At 43.7% G+C, this 21,222-nt stretch overlaps 1 protein-coding gene and 1 pseudogene across 1 annotated transcript in view; both read right to left on the reverse strand.

Moving 5' to 3' along the window:
- The window catches only part of LOC140202424 (uncharacterized), a 68,781-nt gene that overhangs the window by 33,267 nt on the left and 14,292 nt on the right, over nt 1–21,222 (reverse strand). The window contains exon 4 of the mRNA XM_072267292.1: nt 10,770–10,885. Coding sequence (XP_072123393.1) covers nt 10,770–10,885 — 116 coding nt within the window. The remainder of the gene's footprint in view (nt 1–10,769; nt 10,886–21,222) is intronic.
- Nucleotides 12,515–12,661, reverse strand: LOC140203516 (U1 spliceosomal RNA; annotated as a pseudogene).

A 21,222-nucleotide genomic window follows, 5' to 3' on the forward strand; every position in this document is an offset into this window, starting at 1 on the left:
GTGACAGTTGAGTGAACACCAGAGACAGTGAGAGAATGCAGAGACACTGGCCATGTGAGTAAACACACAGCCCGTGACAGTGAGCATGAACACCCAGTGACAGTGAGTGAACACCAGAGACAGTGACGCCGAGAGTGAACACCCAGAGAGACAGAGACAGTGTGAGTGAACACAGAGATGGTGACAGTGAGAGAATACACTGAGACAGCAACTGTGTTAGTGAACACCCAGTGATGGTGACAGTGGGAGTGAACACAGTGACAGTGTGGGTGAACACACAGAGAGACAGGGACAGTGTCTTGATAGCTGCCTGCACCATGCACCAGTGAGGGTAGGAAGAGGATGATTTGGCAGATGAATGTGTGGCTAAGGAACTGGTGCAGGGAACAGGGGTTCAGATTTCTGGATCATTGAGATCTCTTCTGGGCAAAGTACAACTTGTAGCAAAAGGAGGGGTTACACCTAAACATAAAAGAGACCAATATCCTTGTGGCAGATTGCTAGAGCTGTTCGTGAGGGCTTAAACCAATTTGGCAGGGGAATTGGAACCAGAGTGATAGGGCAGATGATGGGGCAGTTGGTTAAAACAGATGCAGCATGTAGTGAGATGTGAAGAAGGGTAGGCAGTTGATTCGACACAATTCCAGTTTGTGGGATGGGTTGGAGTGTGTCTTTAAAACAAATAGTAGTGGATGGGTTTAAGAGTTTCGATAAGTGTGGATAAAGTAAAAGTGAAGAAGACTACAGGAGACATTATGAACATCCCCAAAATAAATAAAAAGACAAAAAGGTTAGAAAAGGATAGAATTTAAGTGCCAATAACGTGGGGGCAAAATCGAAAAGTGTGATGAATATAGGACTGAAGGAGTTATATTTGAATGCAAGCAGTATATGGACTAAGGTGTTATAGATCTTGCAACAGTTCGAAATTGGCAGGTATGATATTGTGGGCATCACAGATCCGTGGCTGAAAGCAGATCACAGCTAGGAAATGAATGTCCAACAATACCAAAGGACAGGCAGGTAGGCAAAAGGGGTGGGGTAGCTCTGTTGGTAATAAATGAAATCAAATCCTTAGAAAGAGTTGGCATACTGTAGGATTGTAAGTTGTAGAAGCCTTTTGGGTAGAGTTGAGAAACTGCAAGGTTAAAAGGGCCTGATGAGAGTTATATACAGGCCTCCAAACAGTAGCCAGAATGTGGGATACAAATTACAACAGGAGTTAGGAAGGGCATGTAAAAAGGGCAATGTTACGATGGTCATGGGAGATTTCAATATGCAGGTAGATAGGGAAAATCAGGTTGGTGATCAATCCCAAGAGAAAGCATTTGTAGCTTACAACTTGGTTTTTTAGAGCAGCTTGTGGTTGAGCCCACGAGGGAAAAGGTCATTCTGGATTGTGTGTTGTGTAATGGACCAGATTGGAATAGGGGAGATGAAATTAAAGGAAGCATTAGGAAGCAGTGATGATAATATAATAGAAATTACCCTGCAGCTTAGAGCAAGAAGCAAAAATCAGACATAAAGGGAATTACAGAGGCATGAGAGGGAGGAGCTGGTCAAAATTGATTGGAAGGGGACACTAGCAGGGATGACGGCAGAATAGCAATGGCTGGAATCTCTTGTGGCATTTTGGAAGGTGCTAGTAAAAATACATCCCAAAGACAAAGTACTCTAAATGGAGGATGAGGCAACTGCGGCTGACAAGGGAAGTCAAGGGCAGAATAAAATCAAAACGGGGGCATATAATAGAACAAAACATAGTGGCGAAGATAGGTGAATGGGAAGCTTTTGAAAACCAGCAGAAGACAATTAAAAAAGCAACAAGGAAAGATAAAATATGCAGGTAAACTGGACAAATAATATAAAGGAGGATACCAAAAGTTCTTGCAGATATATAAAGAACAAAATTTAGATTCTTGATTGGTCAGAGCACGAAAGGATACAGGGAGAAAGCAGGAGTTGGGGCTGAGAGGTAAAGTGGATCTGCCATGATGAAATGGTGGAGCAGACTTGATAGGCCAAATGGCCTAATTCTGCTTCTATATCTTATGGGCTTTTAAAACAGAGACGTGAGTAGATTTCATACTGCTGGAAAATTTCGCTGGAGATGTGTAATGGGCAACAAAAAGTGCCGGACAACTTCACTATGTATTTTGCTTCAGTTCTCACTGTGGAAGATACTAGCGGTATTCCAGAAATTCGAGAGTGTCAGGGCAGGCAGGAGTGAGTGTAGTGCCCATTACTTAGGAGAAGGTGCTTGGGGATTTGAAAGGTCTGAAGGTGGATAAGTCACCTGGAACAGATGGATTACTCCCCAGGGTGCCGAAAGAGGTAGCTGAAGAAATTGTGGAGACATTAGTGGTGATCTTTCAAGGATCAATAGATTCTGGAATGGTTCCGGATGACTGGAAAATTGCAAATGTCACTGCATTCTTTAAGAAGGAGGGAGGCAGAAGAAAGGTAATTATAGGGCAGTTAGTCTGATTTCAGTGTTTGGGAAGATGTTGGAGTCCATTATTAACGATGAGGTTTCAGAGTACTTGCAGGCACATGATAAAATAGGCCAAAGCCAGCATGGTTTCTTTAAGGGGAAATTTTACCTGGCAAATCTGTTGGGATTCTTTGAGGAAATAACAGGCAGGTTAGACAAAGGAGAGTCAGTGCATGTTGTTTACTTGGATTTCCAGAAGGCCTTTGACAAGATGCCACGCACAAGGCTGCTAAACAAGATAGGAGCCCATGATATTACGGGAAAGATATTGGCATGGACAGAAGATTGGCTGACTGGCAGGAGCAACGAGTGGGAATAAAGGGGCGTTTTCAGGTTGGCTGTGGCTGACTAGTGGCGTTCTGTAGGGTTGGTGTGAGAACCGCTTCTTTGCATGTTATAGTGTATGGCAATGAGTTGGATGATGGAATTGATGATTTTGTGGCCAAGTTTGCAGAAAATACAAAGATAGGTTGGGGGCGGGGAGACTTATAATGTTGAGGAAGCAGGGAGTCTGCAGAAAGACTTGAACAGATTAGGAGAATGGGTAAAGAAGTGACAGATGGAATATAGTGTAGGGAAGTGTATGGTCATACACTTTGGTAGAAGGAATAAAGGAATAGAGTGTTTCCTAAAGGAGAGCAAATTCAGAATTCTTGTGCAGGATTCCTTAAAGGTTAACTTGCAGGCTAAGTCAGTGGTAAGGAACACAAATGCAATATTATCACTCATTTTGAGAGAACTAGAACATAAAACCAACAATGTACTGTTCTGTTAAGGTTTTATAAGGCACTGGTCAGACCACACATGGAGTATTGTGAGCAGTTTTGGGTCCCTTATCTAAGATAGGATGTGCTTATATTGGAGATGTCTAGAGGAGGTTTTTGAGAATGATCCCAGGATTGAAAGGGTTAACATGAGCATTTGATGGCTCTAGACCTGTACTCGCTGGAGCTTAGAAGAATGAGGAGGTATTGCAATGAAATATCGAATATTGAAAGGCCTGGATAATGTGGATGTGGAGAGGTTGTTTCCTATAGTCGGGGAGTCTAGGACCAGAGGACACAGATAGAGTAGACGTGGAGAGGATGTTTCCTATAGTGGGTGAGTCTAGGACCAGGGGGCACAGATAGTGTGGATGTGGAGAGGATGTTTCCTATAATGGGGGAGTCCAGGACCAGAGGACACAGCCTCAGAACAGAAGGAAGTCCCTTTCGAACAGAACATAGAATAGTACAGCACAGTACAGGCCCTTCAGCCCACAATGTTGTGCCAACCCTCAAACCCTGCCTCTCATATAAGCCCCCACCTTAAATTCCTCCATATACCTGTCTAGTAGTCTCTTAAACTTCACTAGTGTATCTGCCTCCACCACTGACTCAGGCAGTGCATTCCACGCACCAACCACTCTCTGAGTAAAAAATCCTTCCTCTAATATCCCCTTTGAACTTCCCACCCCCTTATCTTAAAGCCATGTCCTCTTGTATTGAGCAGTGGTGCCCTGGGGAAGAGGCGCTGGCTATCCACTCTATTTATTCCTCTTAATATCTTGTACACCTCTATCATGTCTCCTCTCATCCTCCTTCTCTCCAAAGAGTAAAGCCCTAGCTCCCTTAATCTCTGATCATGATGCATACTCTCTAAACCAGGCAGCATCCTGGTAAGTCTCCTCTGTACCCTTTCCAATGCTTCCACATCCTTCCTATAGTGAGGCGACCAGAACTGGACACAGTACTCCAAGTGTAGCCTAACCAAAGTTTTATAGAGCTGCGTCATTACATCGTGACTCTTAAACTCTATCCCTCGACTTATGAAAGCTAACACCCCATAAGCTTTCTTAACTACCCTATCCACCTGTGAGGCAACTTTCAGGGATCTGTGGACATGTACCCCCAGATCCTTCTGCTCCTCCACACTACCAAGTATCCTGCCATTTACTTTGTACTCTGCCTTGGAGTTCATCCTTCCAAAGTGTACCACCTCACACTTCTCCGGGTTGAACTCCATCTGCCACTTCTCAGCCCACTTCTGCACCCTATCAATATCTCTCTGCAATCTTTGACAATCCTCTACACTATCTACAACACCACCAACCTTTGTGTCGTCTGCAAACTTGCCAACCCACCCTTCTACCCCCACATCCACGTCATTAATAAAAATCACGAAAAGTAGAGGTCCCAGAACAGATCCTTGTGGGACACCAGTAGTCACAATCCTCCAATATGAATGTACTCCCTCCACGACGACCCTCTGCCTTCTGCAGGCAAGCCAATTCTGAATTCACCTGGCCAAACTTCCCTGGATCCTATGCCTTCTGACTTTCTGAATAAGCCTAGCATGTGGAACCTTGTCAAATGCCTTACTAAAATCCATATAGATCACATCCACTGCACTACCCTCATCTATATGCCTGGTCACCTCCTCAAAGAACTCTATCAGGCTTGTTAGACACAATCTGCCCTTCACAAAGCCATGCTGACTGTCTCTGATCAGACCATGATTCTCTAAATGCCCAGAGATCCTATCTCTAAGAATCTTTTCCAACAGCTTTCCCACCACAGACGTAAGGCTCACTGGTCTATAATTACCCGGACTATCCCTACTACCTTTTTTGAACAAGGGGACAACATTCACCTCCCTCCAATCCTCCGGTACCATTCCTGAGGACAACGAGGACATAAAGATCCTAGCCAGAGGCTCAGCAATCTCTTCCCTTGCCTTGTGGAGCAGCCTGAGGAATATTCCATCAGCCCCTGGGGACCTATCCATCCTAATGTATTTTAACAACTCCAACACCTCCTCTCCCGTAATATCAACATGCTCCAGAACATCAACCTCACTCATATTGTCCTCACCATCATCAAGTTCCCCCTCATTGGTGAATACCAAAGAGAAGTATTCATTGAAGACCTCACTCACTTCCACAGCTTCCAGGCACATTTCCCACCTTTAGCTCTAATCGGTCCTACCTTCACTCCTGTCATCCTTTTGTTCTTCACATAATTGAAGAATGCCTTGGGGTTTTCCGTTACCCTACTCACCAAGGCCTTCTCATGCCCCCTTCTTGCTCTTCTCAGCCCCTTCTTAAGCTCCTTTCTTGCTTCCCTATATTCCTCAATAGACCCATCTGATCCCTGCTTCCTAAAACTCATGTATGTTGCCTTCTTCCACCTGACTAGATTTTCCACCTCACTTGTCACCCATGGTTCCTTCACCCTACCATTCTTTATCTTCCTCACCGGGACAAATTTATCCCTAACATCCTGCAAGAGATCTCTGAACATCAACCACATGTCCATAGTATATTTCCCTGCAAAAACATCATCCCAATTCACACCCGCAAGTTCTAGCCTTATAGCCTCATAATTTGCCCTTCCCCAATTAAGAATTTTGCTGTCTTCTCTGATTCTATCCTTTTCCATGAAAATGTTAAAGGCCAGGGAGCAGTGGTCACTGTCCCCCAGATGCTCACCCACTGAAAGATCTGTGACCTGACCCGGTTCATTACCTAGTACTAGATCTAGTATGGCATTCCCCCTGGTCGGCCTGTCCACATACTGTGACAGGAATCAGAGATGAGGAGGAATTTCTTAAGCCAGAGGGTGGTGAATTTGTGAAATTCAATACCACAGACAGCTCTGGAGCTAAGTCATTGAGTATATTTAAAGTGGAGGTTAATATGTTCTTGGTTAGACAGGGCATCAAAGGTTACAGGACCAAGGCAGGAGAATGTGGATGAGAGAGATAATAAATCAGCCATGACAGACTCAATGGGCCGAATGGCCGAATTCTGCTCCTGTGTCTTTTGGTCAAACACACAGTGGGAGTGTGAGTGAACATCCAGTGGGAGTGTGAGTGAACATCCAGTGGGGAGTGAGAGTGAGCATCCAGTGGGAGTGAATGAACATCCAGTGGGAGTGAGAGTGGATATGCCATGACAGTGCAAGAGGCATCCATTGTCAGAGACAGTATGAGCAAGTGCCCAGTGACAGTGTGAGTAAGCACCCAGTGTCAGAGACAGTATGAGCAAGTGCCCAGTGACAATGCAAGTTGTCTTCGCATAACAGCAGGATGAGCGGAGGTGCAGCAACTTTGTCATCAGAAACTTACGGGGTGAACCAGAAGTCCGTGGAGAACGTCAAGAAGCAGGTGGTCATCCTCAGGCAGACAGGTAGAAGTGTGTATATTTTAATGGTAGGAGTACTATGAGTAAGGGTGGTGAACTTAGAGCATGGATCAGTACATGGAACTGTGACATTGTGACCATAACAGGTTGAGAGAGGGACAGGACTGGGTCTTTAATAATCCAGGGTTATGATACTTTTGAAAAGGAGAGGGATGTACGGGATGGGTGACTTGAGTTGCACTATTAGTCAGGGGTGATTTCAGAGTGGCTGTCAGTGGATTCTGGTTAATTGGGACACACTGCCAGCAGTACATTCTGGCCCAATTAAGTGGCAGCACCAACTAGCTGAAATTTCATGGAAATAGTTAAAAAGGTATTAAAAAAATGGCAAACGGTAACAAATTATGTACTTATGAAATACAGAACAAATCAGAAAACTACCAATTGTACTACAGTACTATAAAACTGTGTATTAGTTCCTAATGTTATTGACAGAGAAATTCATCCAGTGTACACTGCCACGTTCTTTGATTGACTGTAAATGAGCAAAATCAATGCAGCCTTCATACACCTCTATCGAGGAATGCTAACTCCAAGCCTTCATTTTCATTGTAATATTCAAGATGATTGTCGATACCTTAAAATTTTTCATTATTCCTAACCTGTTGAAGTAGTGAACTTGTTTCATTTTCATTCCCGGCCATTCTTGGCATCTCCATGTCTGAATGGTTGAAACTGCAGTGAGCAAAACAGTTCTGAATTGTCTTACTGCTTACTTCTCACCAACTATCAGTGACAAAAATCACTGCTTTTTGAACACAAACACACACAACTGACACCATGTTAAAACTAACACATGGTGTCATGTCTCAGCCACACAATCACACACAACTGACGCTAGTTAAACCCTGTTTGGTGACAGTCTCTTGCTCCAATTAAGTGGCATAATGTCCCAAATGAACAAAAGGGAACCCCAGCAATTTCCTCGATTAGTTTATGTTCTTTAAGATTTATCCTAAATATTGGCAGCCCTGATTAACCGATGGCCCAATTAATTGGAATCCACTGTATATTAGAAGGCTCATCTACTGAGTCTACATGGGTAGAACTCAAAGACGAGGAAGGTGCTGCCTCCCCAATGGGATTACAGACCCCACAGCAGCTGCCTGGACATTGAGAAACAGATAGGGAAATCGTCAGGGGTGCTGTCATGGGTGACGTCAACTTCCACTGGAGCCTCCTTAGTGCAAGAAGTTTATATGGGGCGGAACTTGTTAGGTGCACCTAAGATGTTTCCTTAAATCAGTATGTAGACGTTCCAACTAGAGGAGAGACCATACTGGCCAGGTGATTTGACCTTTCAGGGGAGAACAGTTCGTGAACAGTGATTATAACTCTTTAACTTTTAAGATAAATAGGAATAAAGATAAGTATGGACCTTGCAGGAGAATACTAAATTAAAGCAGACCAAATTACAAGAGTATTAACAGGAACTAAAGAGAATCAATTGGGAACAGTTGTTTTGAACAAGTTCACATCTGTATGTGAAGGATGTTGAAAGACCAACTACACAGAGGACAGGACAGGTACACAGTGTCCACTTTATTAAGTACACCAGTACACCTGCTCTAATCAATCAATCATCTGGCAGCATCGCAATGCATAAAAACATGCAGATATGGTCAAGAGGTTCATATCAGACCAAAGATCAGAATGGGAAAGTAATATAATCTAAGTGACTTTGACTGTGGAATGACTGTTGGTGCCAGATGGGGTGGAATGAGTATCTGATCTCCTGGGATTTTCATACACAAGAGTCTCTAAAGTTTACAGGGAACGGTGCCAAAAAAAACAAACAAAAAAAAAATCCAGTGAGCAGCAGTTCTGTGTGTGAAAATGCTTTGTTAATGAGAGAGGTCAGAGGAGAATGGCCAGACTGGTTCAAGGTGACAGTAACTCAAATAACCACAAGTTACAGAGTGGTGTGCAGAAGAGGATCTCTGAATGCACAACATGTCAAACCTTGGAGTGGATGGGCCTCAGCATCAGAAGACCATGAACAGGTACAGAAGGTACATAATAAAGTGGCCACTGATTGTATGTTCCAGTAAAAGGGAAGGACAAGAATGGCAAGGTAAGGGAGCCTTGGATTATGAGAGAGGTGGTGAATTCAGTCAAGAAGGAAAAGGAAGTGTATGTAAATGTCTAGGAAGCTAAAATCGAACAGAGGATTATAAAGAAGCTAGAAAAGAAATCATGAAACCAGGGAAGTGAGGAGGGGTTACAAAGTCCTTGTCAAGTAGGATTAAAGAATCCCAAGGCATTCTATACCTACATCAAGAGCGAGAGGATAACTAGGGAACAGAGAGGACCATTCAAGGTTAAAAGGGGGAATGTGTGCTTGGAGGCAGACTCGGTAGTGAGGTCCTAAATCAGCACTTTGCCTCAGTATTTACCAAGGAGAAGGAAATGGAGGAGAGTGAGATTAATATGGGGAATACTAATATGCTAGGCCATTTTGAGATAAAGAAGGAGAGAGTGTTGAGTCTCCAGGTTATTGAGAGGCAAGGAATAAGATAGCTGGGACCTTCACTAAGACCTGCGTGACCTCTCTAGACACAGGAGATGTCCTAGAGAATAGTGATTAGCTAATGGTTTTCCCTTGCTCAAGAATGGAATTAGGGATAATCCTGGAAACTACAAGGAGTCTCACTTCAGTGGTAGGAAAGTTATTGGAGAAGATTCTTAAGTCAGAATGTAAGAGCAGTTGGAAAGCCATGGTCTAATTAGGAAGAGTGAACATCTCTTTTTGCAGCGCATGAACCTTTCCAGCAGGTGACAAAGGCTGTAGATAAACTGTGGATGCTTTCTACATGGACTTTAGTAAGACGTTTGACAAAGTAGGCTAATCCAGACGATTGAGATATGTACATGGGATCCAGAGTGACTTAGCTGTTTGGATTCAGAATTGCTCATAGAAGAGGGGATGGTGGGCACTGGGACTTATTCTACCTAGAGGTCTATGACTTGTGGTGATCCACAGGGTTCAGTACTGGGACCTCTGCTGTTTGTAGATCATAGACATGACTTGGATGAATGTGTGAACAGATGGGTTAGCACAAGTCTGTAGATGATACAAAGATTGTTGGTGTTGTGGATAGTGTAGAAGATTGCCAAAGGATTCAGTGGAGTGTAGGTCATTCGAGATATGGTTAGGAAAATGGCAGCTGGAGTTTGATCTGGGGATGTGTGAGGTATTGCACTTTGTTAATACACTGTTCACGACAGAACTGTTCACAGTGTTGGAGTCCACGTCCATGGCTCCCTGAAAGTGGTTGCACAGTTTGGTAGGCTGGTAAAGAAGGCAGACGGCATGCTTAACTTTACTTGTCAAGGTACTGTGCTCAAGTGTCAATAAGCTATGTTGCAACTTTATAAAACTCGGATTAGACTGTATCAGGGGTATTGCGTTCAGTTTGGTTGCCCCATTATAGGACGGATGCAGAAGCTTAGGTGAAATTGCAGGAGACCTTCACCAGAATGTTGCCTGGATTAGAGGGAATATGTGCTGTAAGGAGAGGCTGTACAAATTTGGGTTGTTCTCCCTAGAGCATTGTAGAGTGAGGGGAAAACTGATAGAAGCTTATATTTTGAGAGATGTAGAGAGAGTAGAGAGGATCAAAATGTCTACTACTGGGTGAGGGGGCATATGCCAGGCAAGTTTGAGCAAGAGAGTACTGGGTGTCTGGAATGCATGGCCCGCAGTGGTAGTGGCGGCAAATACAATAGAGGTATTTAAAAGCTTTTAGATGGCTCATGAATGTGCAGAGAATGGAGGGATATGCACATTGTCTAGGTAAAAGGAATTAGTTTACATCTGTTAAATCAGTAGTTTATTAGTTCAGCACAACATTGTGGGTCAAGGGTCTGTTTCTGTGCAGCAGTATAGGGTGGTGTGGTGTGCATCTGACTGTGCACTGACTCGGACTGAGGTCAGGCAGGCAGCAGGGGCTCCGGACGGTTGCAGAGCATACTCTGTGCTCGAGGGCACAAAGTAACAACCCAGATACAGTCTCTCTTAAAACATTTACAGCAGTGGAGCAAGTCGAACTAGACAAGAATGCTGCAGCGAACATGATTTAAAATCCTTACTTTAAGTGCAAAATCCTTGGCCAGCTTCTGATATTCGTCTGATTTTGAGTCCTTCAGGTGAAGGTTAAACCTCATGTCCAGAATAAGCTTTGTTGGAATCTTTACAGTGACACCCTCTGCAAGAGACAGCATTGGAGTTCTCATGATTGGATCCAAGTTCCTTCATTATCCCACCTTTCTAGCTCCCTAACATTATATGGATGTATTTTCATTCCTTCAGTTCTGGACTCCAATTCCTGCCAATCTCGCAGCTTAATCACTTCTCCATTGCCCCTGGGCCTTTACTGCCTCTGGTGTTGCATCTTTACAACCTACAACACAGACCAAGCTATCAATCTCCTGATAAATTATGTTCTGATGCAGCATATAATTATGTTCCATTGGAATAATATAATTTTACATTATAGAAATGTAATAGTGTTTTTGATCAGGTCTGTCACCGTTTAACACTGAGGTATGGTATAGCAGGGCACACCTGCTGATCTCTCACTGTGTAACATGGGTACAGTATTGCGAAGCACATGTTTGTCATTGTATAACACTAGCAAATCGTACTGGTAGGGACATGTCTGTCACTGTATAACACGGATATACAGTACAAATGGGGACTGGTCTGCCATTGTAGAACTCTGGGAAACAGGTTAGCTCTCACGCTACATCAGAACGCTTTGGAAAAACACAGAAAAACTACAGCACAATACAGGCCCTTTGGTGCACAATGCTGTGCCGAACATGTACTTACTTTAGAAATTCCTTAGGGTTACCCATAGCTCTCTATTTTTCTAAGTCCCATGTACCTATCCAGGAGTCTCTTAAAAGACCCTATTGTACCTGACTCCACCAAAGTTGCCAGCAGCCCATTCCACGCACTCACCACTCTATGCATAAAAAACTTCCCCTTGACACCTCCTCTGTACCTACTCCCCAGCATCTTAAAACTGTGTCATTTCAGCCCTGGGAAAAAGCCTCTGACTATCCACACGATCAATTCCTCTCATCATCTCATACACCTCTATCAGGTCACCCCTCATCCTCTGTCGCTCCAAGGAGAAAAAGACCGAGTTCACTCAACCTATTTGCATAAGGAATGTTCCCCAATTCAGGCAGCATCCTTGTAAATCTCCTTTGCATCCTTTCTATGGTTTCCACATCCTTCCTACAGTGAGGCGACCAGAACTGAGCACAGTACTCCAAATGGGGCCTGACCAGGGTCCTATATAGCTGTAACGTTACCTCTTGGCTCCTGAACTCAATCCCACAGTTGATGAAGGCCAATGCACCGTATGCCTTCTTAACCACAGAGTCAACTTGTGCAGCAGCTTTGAGTGTCCTGTGGACTCGGACCCCAAGATCCCTCTGATCCTCCACACTGCCAAGAGTCTTACCATTAATACTACATTCTGTCATCATATTTGACCTACCAAAATGAACCACCTCGCACTTATCTGGGTTGAACTCCATCTGCCACTTCTCAGCCTAGTTTTGCATCCTATCGATGTCCCGCGGTAACCTCTGACAGCCCTCCACACTATCCACAACAAGCCCAATCTTTGTATCATCAGCAAATTTACTAACCCATCCCTCCACTTCCTCATCCAGGTCATTTATAAAAATCACAAGGAGAAAAGGGTCCCAGATCAGATCCCTGAGGACCTGACCACTGGTCAGCGACCTCCGTGCAGAATACGACCCGTCTACGATCACTTTTTACCTTCTGTGGGCAAGCCAATTCTGGACCCAAATTAGAGTGCAAATGCAGTCCCCCACTAATTTTGCAGTCGATTACCTTGCACTTGGGGACATCGCAGGCATCAGTGCACCCGAAGTGCAATGGGATAGCTTCGTCCTGGGAGAACCACCTTTCTGATCACGGTCTCTCCCCTGTTAAATCCCCACAGCTAGTGATCCTTGTTTCTTACCACCGGACACACAGCCACTATGTTCTTTGTAATATGCTAACACCACTGAATGTAATGGCCAAGTGACACTCAGAATGTTAAAGATTTTTGCACTGTTTTTTCTTTCTGTATATATATTTTATTAATGAAATAAAAATCAGTCTCCCTAGTGGAGAGATGGCTCTGAGACCAAAATCCCAAAGAAAGAGCAAGCCCAGTCATGCTCTCACTGTCTGGACTATACATTTTCCTATTCAGGCAGAAGTGATTTGAAGATCTTTGGTAGCACAGCCTCTCAGAGTTTGGTGTCAATCCAGACTGTTCATTAAATCTAGAGCAGCTGGCAATATCTATCCACTTTTTAAAGATGAATAAAACTGGCATGTTAGGACTTGCCAGTTAAGCTGTGCATAGCTCTGTGGGGTTCTATGCAAAATGAATTGGATCCCCTCCAGTTTGCCTACAGGTTGATAGCAGATGCCATCTCAACGAATCAGAATTAAGGTAAAGGAACCCTTAGGGGTCAGTGATCATAATATGATAAAATTCACTCTTCAATTTGTGAAGGAGACCCTATAGACAAATGTATCAGTACGAGGGGTGATTGATAAGTTTGTGGCCTAAAGTAGAAGGAGATGAGTTATAAAGCTCTCGTTACATGCACATGCAGTTCAACTCTGAGTGATTATGCAGAAAGTTTGAAGTTAATAACTCATCAGGGGTGATTGATAAGTTTGTGTTCTAAGGTAGAAGGCAACGAGTTATTAACTTCAAACTTTCTGCATTATCACTTGAAGAGCTGAACTGCATGTGCATGTAAAGAAAGCTGTACAACTCATCCCCTTCTGCCTTAGGTCACAAACTTATCAATCACCCCTGCAGTGGGCACTTTCTGGAGGTCCAAGATCCGTATGCTCCACGACCGCTGGACTAAGTGTGTAAATGTAGGAGGGGACTATGTTGAAAAATAAATGTACTAGGTTTTCTAAAATTGTGAAATTGTACTTGTGAAGCTGAAATTTCTGAAGGGTGATAAGTCACCTGGATCAGATGGACTACATCCCAGGTTCTGAAAGAGATTGTCAAGGCATTAGTAATAATCTTTCAAGATACAATGCATTCTGGTATGATTCTGGAGGACAGGAAAGTTGCAAACATCATTCCACTATTCTAGAAGGTAGGGTGGCAGAAGAAAGGAAATTGTACACCAGTTAGACTGACCTCAGTGGTTGGGAAGATGTTGGATTCAATTATTAAGGATGCGGTTTCAGTGTACATGGAGGCAAAATAAAATAGGCCAAAGTCAGCATGGATTACTTAAGGGAAAATCTTGCCTGACAAATCTATTGGAATTATTTGGAGAAGTAACAAGCAGGATAAACAAAGGGGAATTTGGGGATATTGCGTACTTAGATTTTCAGAAGGCTTTGAGAAGCCACGCATGTAGCTGCTTAAATGTAAAAGCCCATGGTATTACAGGGAAGATGCTAGCATGGATAGGACATTGGCTGATTGGCAGGAGGAAAAGAGTGGGAATAAAGGGAGCCTTTGCCAGCGACTGGTGGTGTTCCATGAGGGTCTGTGTTGGGATCGCTTCTTTGCACATGATATGTCAATGATCTGGATGATAGGCGGTTTTGTGGCCAGGTTTGTGGATGATACAAAGATAGGTGGGGGGCAGCTAGTTTTGAGGAAGCATAGAGGCTACAGAAGGACTTAGACAGATTAGGAGAACGGGCAAGGAAGTAACAGTTGGAATATATTGTCGGGAAGTGTATGGCCATGCACTTTGGTAGAAAAATAAAAGCATTGACTATTTTCAAAATGGAGAGAAATTTCAAAAATCTAAGGTGCCAAGAGACTTGTTCAAGATTCCTAATGGTTAATTTATAGGTTGAGTCAGTGGTGAGAAAGTCAAATGCAATGCTAGCATTCATTTCGAGAGGAATAGAATATAAAAGCAAAGGTGTAATGTTGAGGCTTTATAAATCACTGGTGGGGCCTCACTTGGAGTATTGTGAGTAGATTTGGGCCCGTATCTAAGAAAGGATGTGTTGACATTGGAGAGAGTTCAAAGGACATTCACAGAAATGATTCCGGGATTGAAATGCCTACTGTATTAGAGATTTTGATGGATCTGGGACTGTACTCACCGCAATTCAGAAGACGGGGCATCCCATTGAAAGCTATAGAACACTGAAAGATGCGGAGAGGGTGTTTCCAATGGAGGGTGAGTACAAGTCCAGAGGACACAGCCTCAGAATCGAGGGAAGTCCATTTAGAACAGAGATGAGGAATTTCTTCAGCGAGAGTAGTGAATCTGGAATTCCTTGCTACAGGTGACTGTGGAGGCCAAGTCATTGGGTATATTTCAAAGGTACATTTAACGTCAGAGAAATGTATACAATATATATCCTGAAATGCTTTTTCTTTGCAAATATCCACAAAAACAGAGGAGTGCCCCCAAAGAATGAATGACAGTTAAATGTTAGACCCCCGAAGCCCCCCTCCCCCACCAGCATAAAAAAAGCATCACACCCACCACCGAGCACTCAAGCATGCAGCAAAGCAACAGCAAAGACACAGACTTGCAGTACTCCAAAGACTACTCATTCACCTGATATTCGACATACCACAGACGCGTGCGCTTGCTTGCGCTCTCTCTCTCTCTCCCCCTCCCTCTCCCCCCTCTCCCTCTCCCCCCTCTCCCTCTCCCCCCTCTCCCTCTCCCCTCTCTCCCTCTCCCCCCAATAAGTGAGAAAGAGATGTCTCCGTTTCACAGTGAGAGGGGACACATAACAAACAACTCGCTGGTTTACGACGTTTAAGGCAGAGATTGATAGATTCTTGATTAGTCAGGGCTTGAAGGGATATGGGGAGAAGGCAGGAGATGAAGGCTGAGAGGAAAATTAGTTCAGCCATGATGAAATGGCAGAGCAGGCTCGATGGGCCAAATGGCCTAATTCTGCTCCTGTATCTTATGGTCATTGGCTATTTGCTCAACCCTGAACATCTGGACAGCAAAGATATATACATCAGGACACTCTATCATCTACAGCTCAGCATTCAATACCATCATCCCCTCAAAACTAATCAAAAAATTCCAAGACTTGGATTTCAATGCCTCCTTGAGCAATTGGATACTCGATTTCCTCACTTGCAGACCCCAGTTAGTTTGGATTGACAACAACAAGTTGTGCACCACAAGGCTGTGTGCTCAGCCCCCTGCTCTACTCACTTTACACTTACGCCTGTGTGGCTAAACACAACTCCAATGCCATATTGCAGTTTGCTGACACCACCACTGTCATTGGCCAAATCAAAGGTGGTGATGAATCAGCATATAGAAGGGAGGTTGAAAATCTGGGTGAGTGGTGTCACAACAACAACCTCTTAATGTCATCAAGGCCAAGGAGTTGATCACTGACTTCTGGAGAAGAAAGCCAGAGGTCCATGAGCCAGTCCTCAGAGAATCAGGGGTACAGAGGATCAGCAACTTTAAACTCCTCAGTGTTATCATATCAGAGTCCTGGGCCCAGCACGTAAGTGCAATTACGAAGAAAGCAGGACAGCACCTCTTCTTCCTTAGGAGTTTGTGAAGATTTGGCATATCATCTAAAACTTTGACAAACTTCTATAGATGTGTGGTGAAGAGTATATTTGCTGGCTGCATCACAGCCTGGTACGGAAACACTAATGCCCTAAAATGGAAAATGGAAAATCCCTTAAGTGGATACGGCCTGTCCACCATGGGTAAATCTCTTCCCACCATAAGACCATAGGATATAGGAGCAGAATTAGGCCATTTGGCCCATCAAGTCTGCTCCACCATTTCATCATGGCTGGTCTATTTTCTCTCTCAGCCCCAATCTCCTGCCTTCTCCCTGTATCCCCTCAAGCCCCAACAGTACCAGTCAAGAATCTATCAACCTCTGCCTTAAATATACATAAAGACTTGGCCTCCACAGCTGCCTGTTGCAACAAATTCCACAGATTTATCACTCTTTGGCTGAAGAAATTCCTCCTCATCTGCTTTCTAAAAGGACGCCCCTCTATTCTGAGGCTGTGTCCTCTGGTCTTAGACTCTCCACCATAGGAAACCTCTCCACATTCACTCTATTGAGGCTTTTCACATTCATTGGGTTTCAATGTGGTCACCCCTCATTCTTCTGAATTACAGTGAATATAGGCCCAGAGCCATCTGTGAGGGGATCCAGGAGTGCCCCTCTTAACTTTGAAGAGAGAGAGAGTCATTTATCATCACATGTCAAAGTTGCTGGTGAACGCAGCAGGCCAGGCAGCATCTGTAGGAAGAGGTGCAGTCGACGTTTCAGGCCGAGTCCTGACGAAGGGTCTCGGCCTGAAACGTCGACTGCACCTCTTCCTACAGGTGCTGCCTGGCCTGCTGCGTTCACCAGCAACTTTGATGTGTGTTGCTTGAATTTCCAGCATCTGCAGAATTCCTGTTGTTTGAGTCATTTATCATTGATGGTTTGTTTAGAAAAGAGAGAGAGACGAAGATAGACGGTTGGACTGTCACGTCAGGGAACAGGCGGTGACTTTGGAGCTTCACTTTGGAGTTTTACTTTGGAGATAACACTAAGCAGCTTGAAGGTTGCTATGGTGACCAACAGGACATTATTGATGTTACTTCCAAGGACTTGTTGTCTGCTCGCATTCCTTTACAGACAAAGGAAGGAGGGACTCTTTGAATGACAGGTGATGCTCAGCCTGGTGAGATAAATAGGAGGTCAGATGATACAGACCTCAGACACATGATCGGGACACTGAATGAGCATTGTTGTGCCCACAGAGAAAGTGGGTTTTTGGAGGATCGATCAGGCGGATTGATCCAAGTGCTCTGCCAGTGAAAATTCAGAGACAAGACCAGTGGGGAGTTGTCCATGTGTCCAACCCTGGCCTGAGCAGACAGCTCAACCACACCGAAGTACGATCCCCTTTGTTGTTAAAATCGCAGTCAGTGACTTGTGAAGGATTTCGTAGGACGACGAGGAAATCGACGGCAACAGCTCACCTGAAGACTCAACTCACTCACTCTCTCTCTTTCTCTCTCTCCATCGCTATTCAACTACATACCACGAACTGAACTGAACTTTACTCAACATTGTAAGACTGTATCTTTTTACCCCAGACTTAAAAAAGCTTAGTTTTTCATACATATTTCTCCACACTTAGTGATTTACTTACATATATATATATATATATATATATATATATATATATATATATATATAATTCTTGCTAACCTGTTTGATTTATCTTCACTTAGTTTACTGTATTGCATAGTTATAAATATTATTAGTTTATAGCAATACTAGACTTCAAAGTGGTTTCTATTTCTGCTGGTTTCTTTATTCCCGTCACGGGGTACGTGACACATCAAACACTCTTCATATGACAAGTTGTTTAATCCTGGAATCATTTTCGTGAATTTCCTTTGAAATCTCTCCAGTGTCAGCACATCTTTTCTAGGATAAAGAGCCCAAAACTGCTCACAATACTCCAAGTGAGGCCTCACTAGTACTTTATAAAGCCCCAGCATTACATCCTTGCTTTTATATTCTAGTCCGTTAGAAATAAATGCTAACATTGCATTTGCCTTCCTCACCACAGACTCAACTTGCAAATTAACCTTTAGGGAATCTTGAACAAGGATTTCCAAGTCTCAGTTTTTTTTGTATTTTCTTTCTACAGAATTTAGAAAATAGTCAGCTCTTTCATTTCTTCTATCAAAGAGTATGACCATACATTTCCCAATACTGTAGTCCATCTGCCACTTCTTTGCCCATTCTATGTCCTTCTGTAGCATCTCTACTTCCTCAAAACTACCTGCCGCTCCACCTATATTTGTATCATCTGCAAACTTTGCAACAAAGCCATCAATTCCATCATCCAAATCATCGACATATAATATGCAAAGAAGAGGCCCCGACACAGACCATTATGGAACACCACTAGTCACCGGCAGCCAACCAGAAAATGCTCCCTTTATTCTGACTCTTTGTCTTCTGCCAACCAGTCCCTGTTTAATTCATGCTAGAATCTTTCCTATAATACCATGGGCTCGTAACTATTGTGCAACCTCATGTGTGACTCCTTATCAAAGACCTTCTGAGAATCCAAGTACACAACATCAACCAATTCTCCTTTGTTTATCCTGTTTGTTGTTTCTTCAAAGAATTTCAACAGATTTGTTAGGCAAGATTTTCCCTTGAGAAAACCATGCTGATTGTGGCCTCTTTTATCATGTGCCTCCAACAACCCCAAAACCACATCCTTAACAATCAACTCCAATCTTCCCAACCACTGAGGTCAGACAAACTGGCCTACAATTTCCTTTCTTCTGCAATTTGGAGTGACATTTGCAATTTTCCAGTCTTCTTCTGGAACCATTCCAGAATCTAGTGAATTTTGAAAGGCCATTACTAATTGCCTCCACAATCTACACGAGCACATTGAACACATCTACATGAAACGTTGCTGCAGGAAAACAGCAACCTGCATCAGGGACCCCTACCTACCCCTATGCTCGCTTCTTGCTGCTGCCAAAAGGAAGGTGGCACAGGAGTCTCAGGACTCATACCACCACGTTCAGGAGCAGTTACTGCCCCAAGGCCATCAGTTTCTTGAACTAAAAGGGACAACTTCTCTCAACTTCACTTGTCCCATCATTGAAATGTCCCCACAACCCATTTTCAAGGACTATCTTATGTTCTCGATATTTATTGCTTATTTATTTATTATTCTTAGTCCTTTCTTTCTGCATTTGCACATTGGTTGAGTGCCCAGGTTGGTATGGTCTTGCATTAATTTTATTCTGGTTATTACTCTATTATTGATTTATTGAGTATGCCTGCAAGAAAATGAATCTCAAGTTTGTACATGGTGATGTACTTCGATAATGAATTTACTTTCAACTTTGGGGATGGATGGGTTCAGACTTTCTGGACACGCTCAGCATGATGTTTTGAGCTGGCAGCAGTCAGGATCCACGAGAAAGGACATCATCACCCTTATCAACAAGCAGAAGCGGATGATAGAGATCAGATATTGGTGAGCCACCTCACTGCTTAATGTGAATTGTTGGATTCTTGTCAATTGTGCCAAGCCTGCCCTGAAGCACCGGGACCAGATCTACAGCCTACCTAGTAGGAAGTTCTGTCACAGGCCTCCACTAGTCAGCGATACAATCACCTACTTTCCTGGTCTGTTGGGAGTAGGAGAAGTTTTTTGGCAGAATATCACACATATACGCGATGGACATTTTGGGCTTTGAGAATGGAATCAGTAACTGGAATGATTACACTTTGTAGATCACTGTAGTGCAGCCCAAATTAACAGGTGGGAAATGGTAATCTTCCTAGTCAAACCTGGAGTTAAAGTGACAATGCACTCCTTCTGACTCATTTTGTTCATGATAGAAACATAGAAAATAGGTGCAGGAGTAGGCCATTCGGCCCTTTGAGCCTGCACCGCCATTCAGTACGATCATGGCTGATCATCCAACTCAGAACCCTGTACCTGCCTTCTCACCATACCCCCTGATCCCTTTAGCCACAAGGGCCATATCTAACTCCCTCTTAAATATAGCCAATGAACTGGCCTCAACTGTTTCCTGTGGCAAAGGTTTGATATCAAACTTTAAGCAGAATCCATCAGAAGATCGAGGATCTAAGAGGGGTGATAATCCCAGGCAGTAGGGGCAGTCTGATCAAAGCCCCCCTATATACAGATGACATCACCATTTCTGCTCAGACCCAGATTTGAATCTCAGCAAATGCAATACTATGCTCTTCGGCAATTTATCCAGCCAATACTTGCTCCATTCTGCCATCAGGTCTGATCTCCTAAAGTTGCTGGGACCAAGGCTTGGGGTCAAGGACTAGGTGGAGACATGGTGAAACAAAAACTGGGATCGCGTGAAGGACACTCCATCTTGATTGCAGAAGAGAACCAGGAGGTCAGTTGTACCAGGGCTGCTGTGTGTGGTGTAGTGTGGCCAATAGGCCAGTCATCTATCTTCCATTCCACATGGAAATCAAACATGGATCTAATCTGCAGAACCAAGCTTTGAAGGGAAAGGAACCCTCAGATTAATGTATGCCGTTGTGTCGAGCTGTTCATAGATCCTCAGTACATAAATACAGGGTGTCACTATGTGCCGAGATCATACTCATCTCCAGTGCTGTGGAGAAAGGGTTGCATAAATGTTTACTCTAGAGTCTGGAACATTCTGTTCATTCGGAACTGGTTCCCTCAAAGGTTTGTGCAGAGGTACACCTATGACCATAGGTCACTCAGGCAGATGTCTGCACAAATGGTCCTATGGGAAAGGAGATGCTGGATCCTCTCAGAGTTATCCACACTCACTGTTCAAGTTATTTGACAGAATGACTCACAATGTCCAACAGGAACTTGTGTGACTAATGGTGAGAAGGGTCCTCCCTGTTGTATTTTCCATTCACTGTTAGCCTTTGTCGACTATGCTATCAAGCAACACTTACCAACAATTTGCCTTTTGATTCTCTGATTTG

Source organism: Mobula birostris, chromosome 9, assembly GCF_030028105.1.
Source record: "Mobula birostris isolate sMobBir1 chromosome 9, sMobBir1.hap1, whole genome shotgun sequence".
NCBI classification, from domain to species: Eukaryota; Metazoa; Chordata; class Chondrichthyes; order Myliobatiformes; family Myliobatidae; genus Mobula; species Mobula birostris.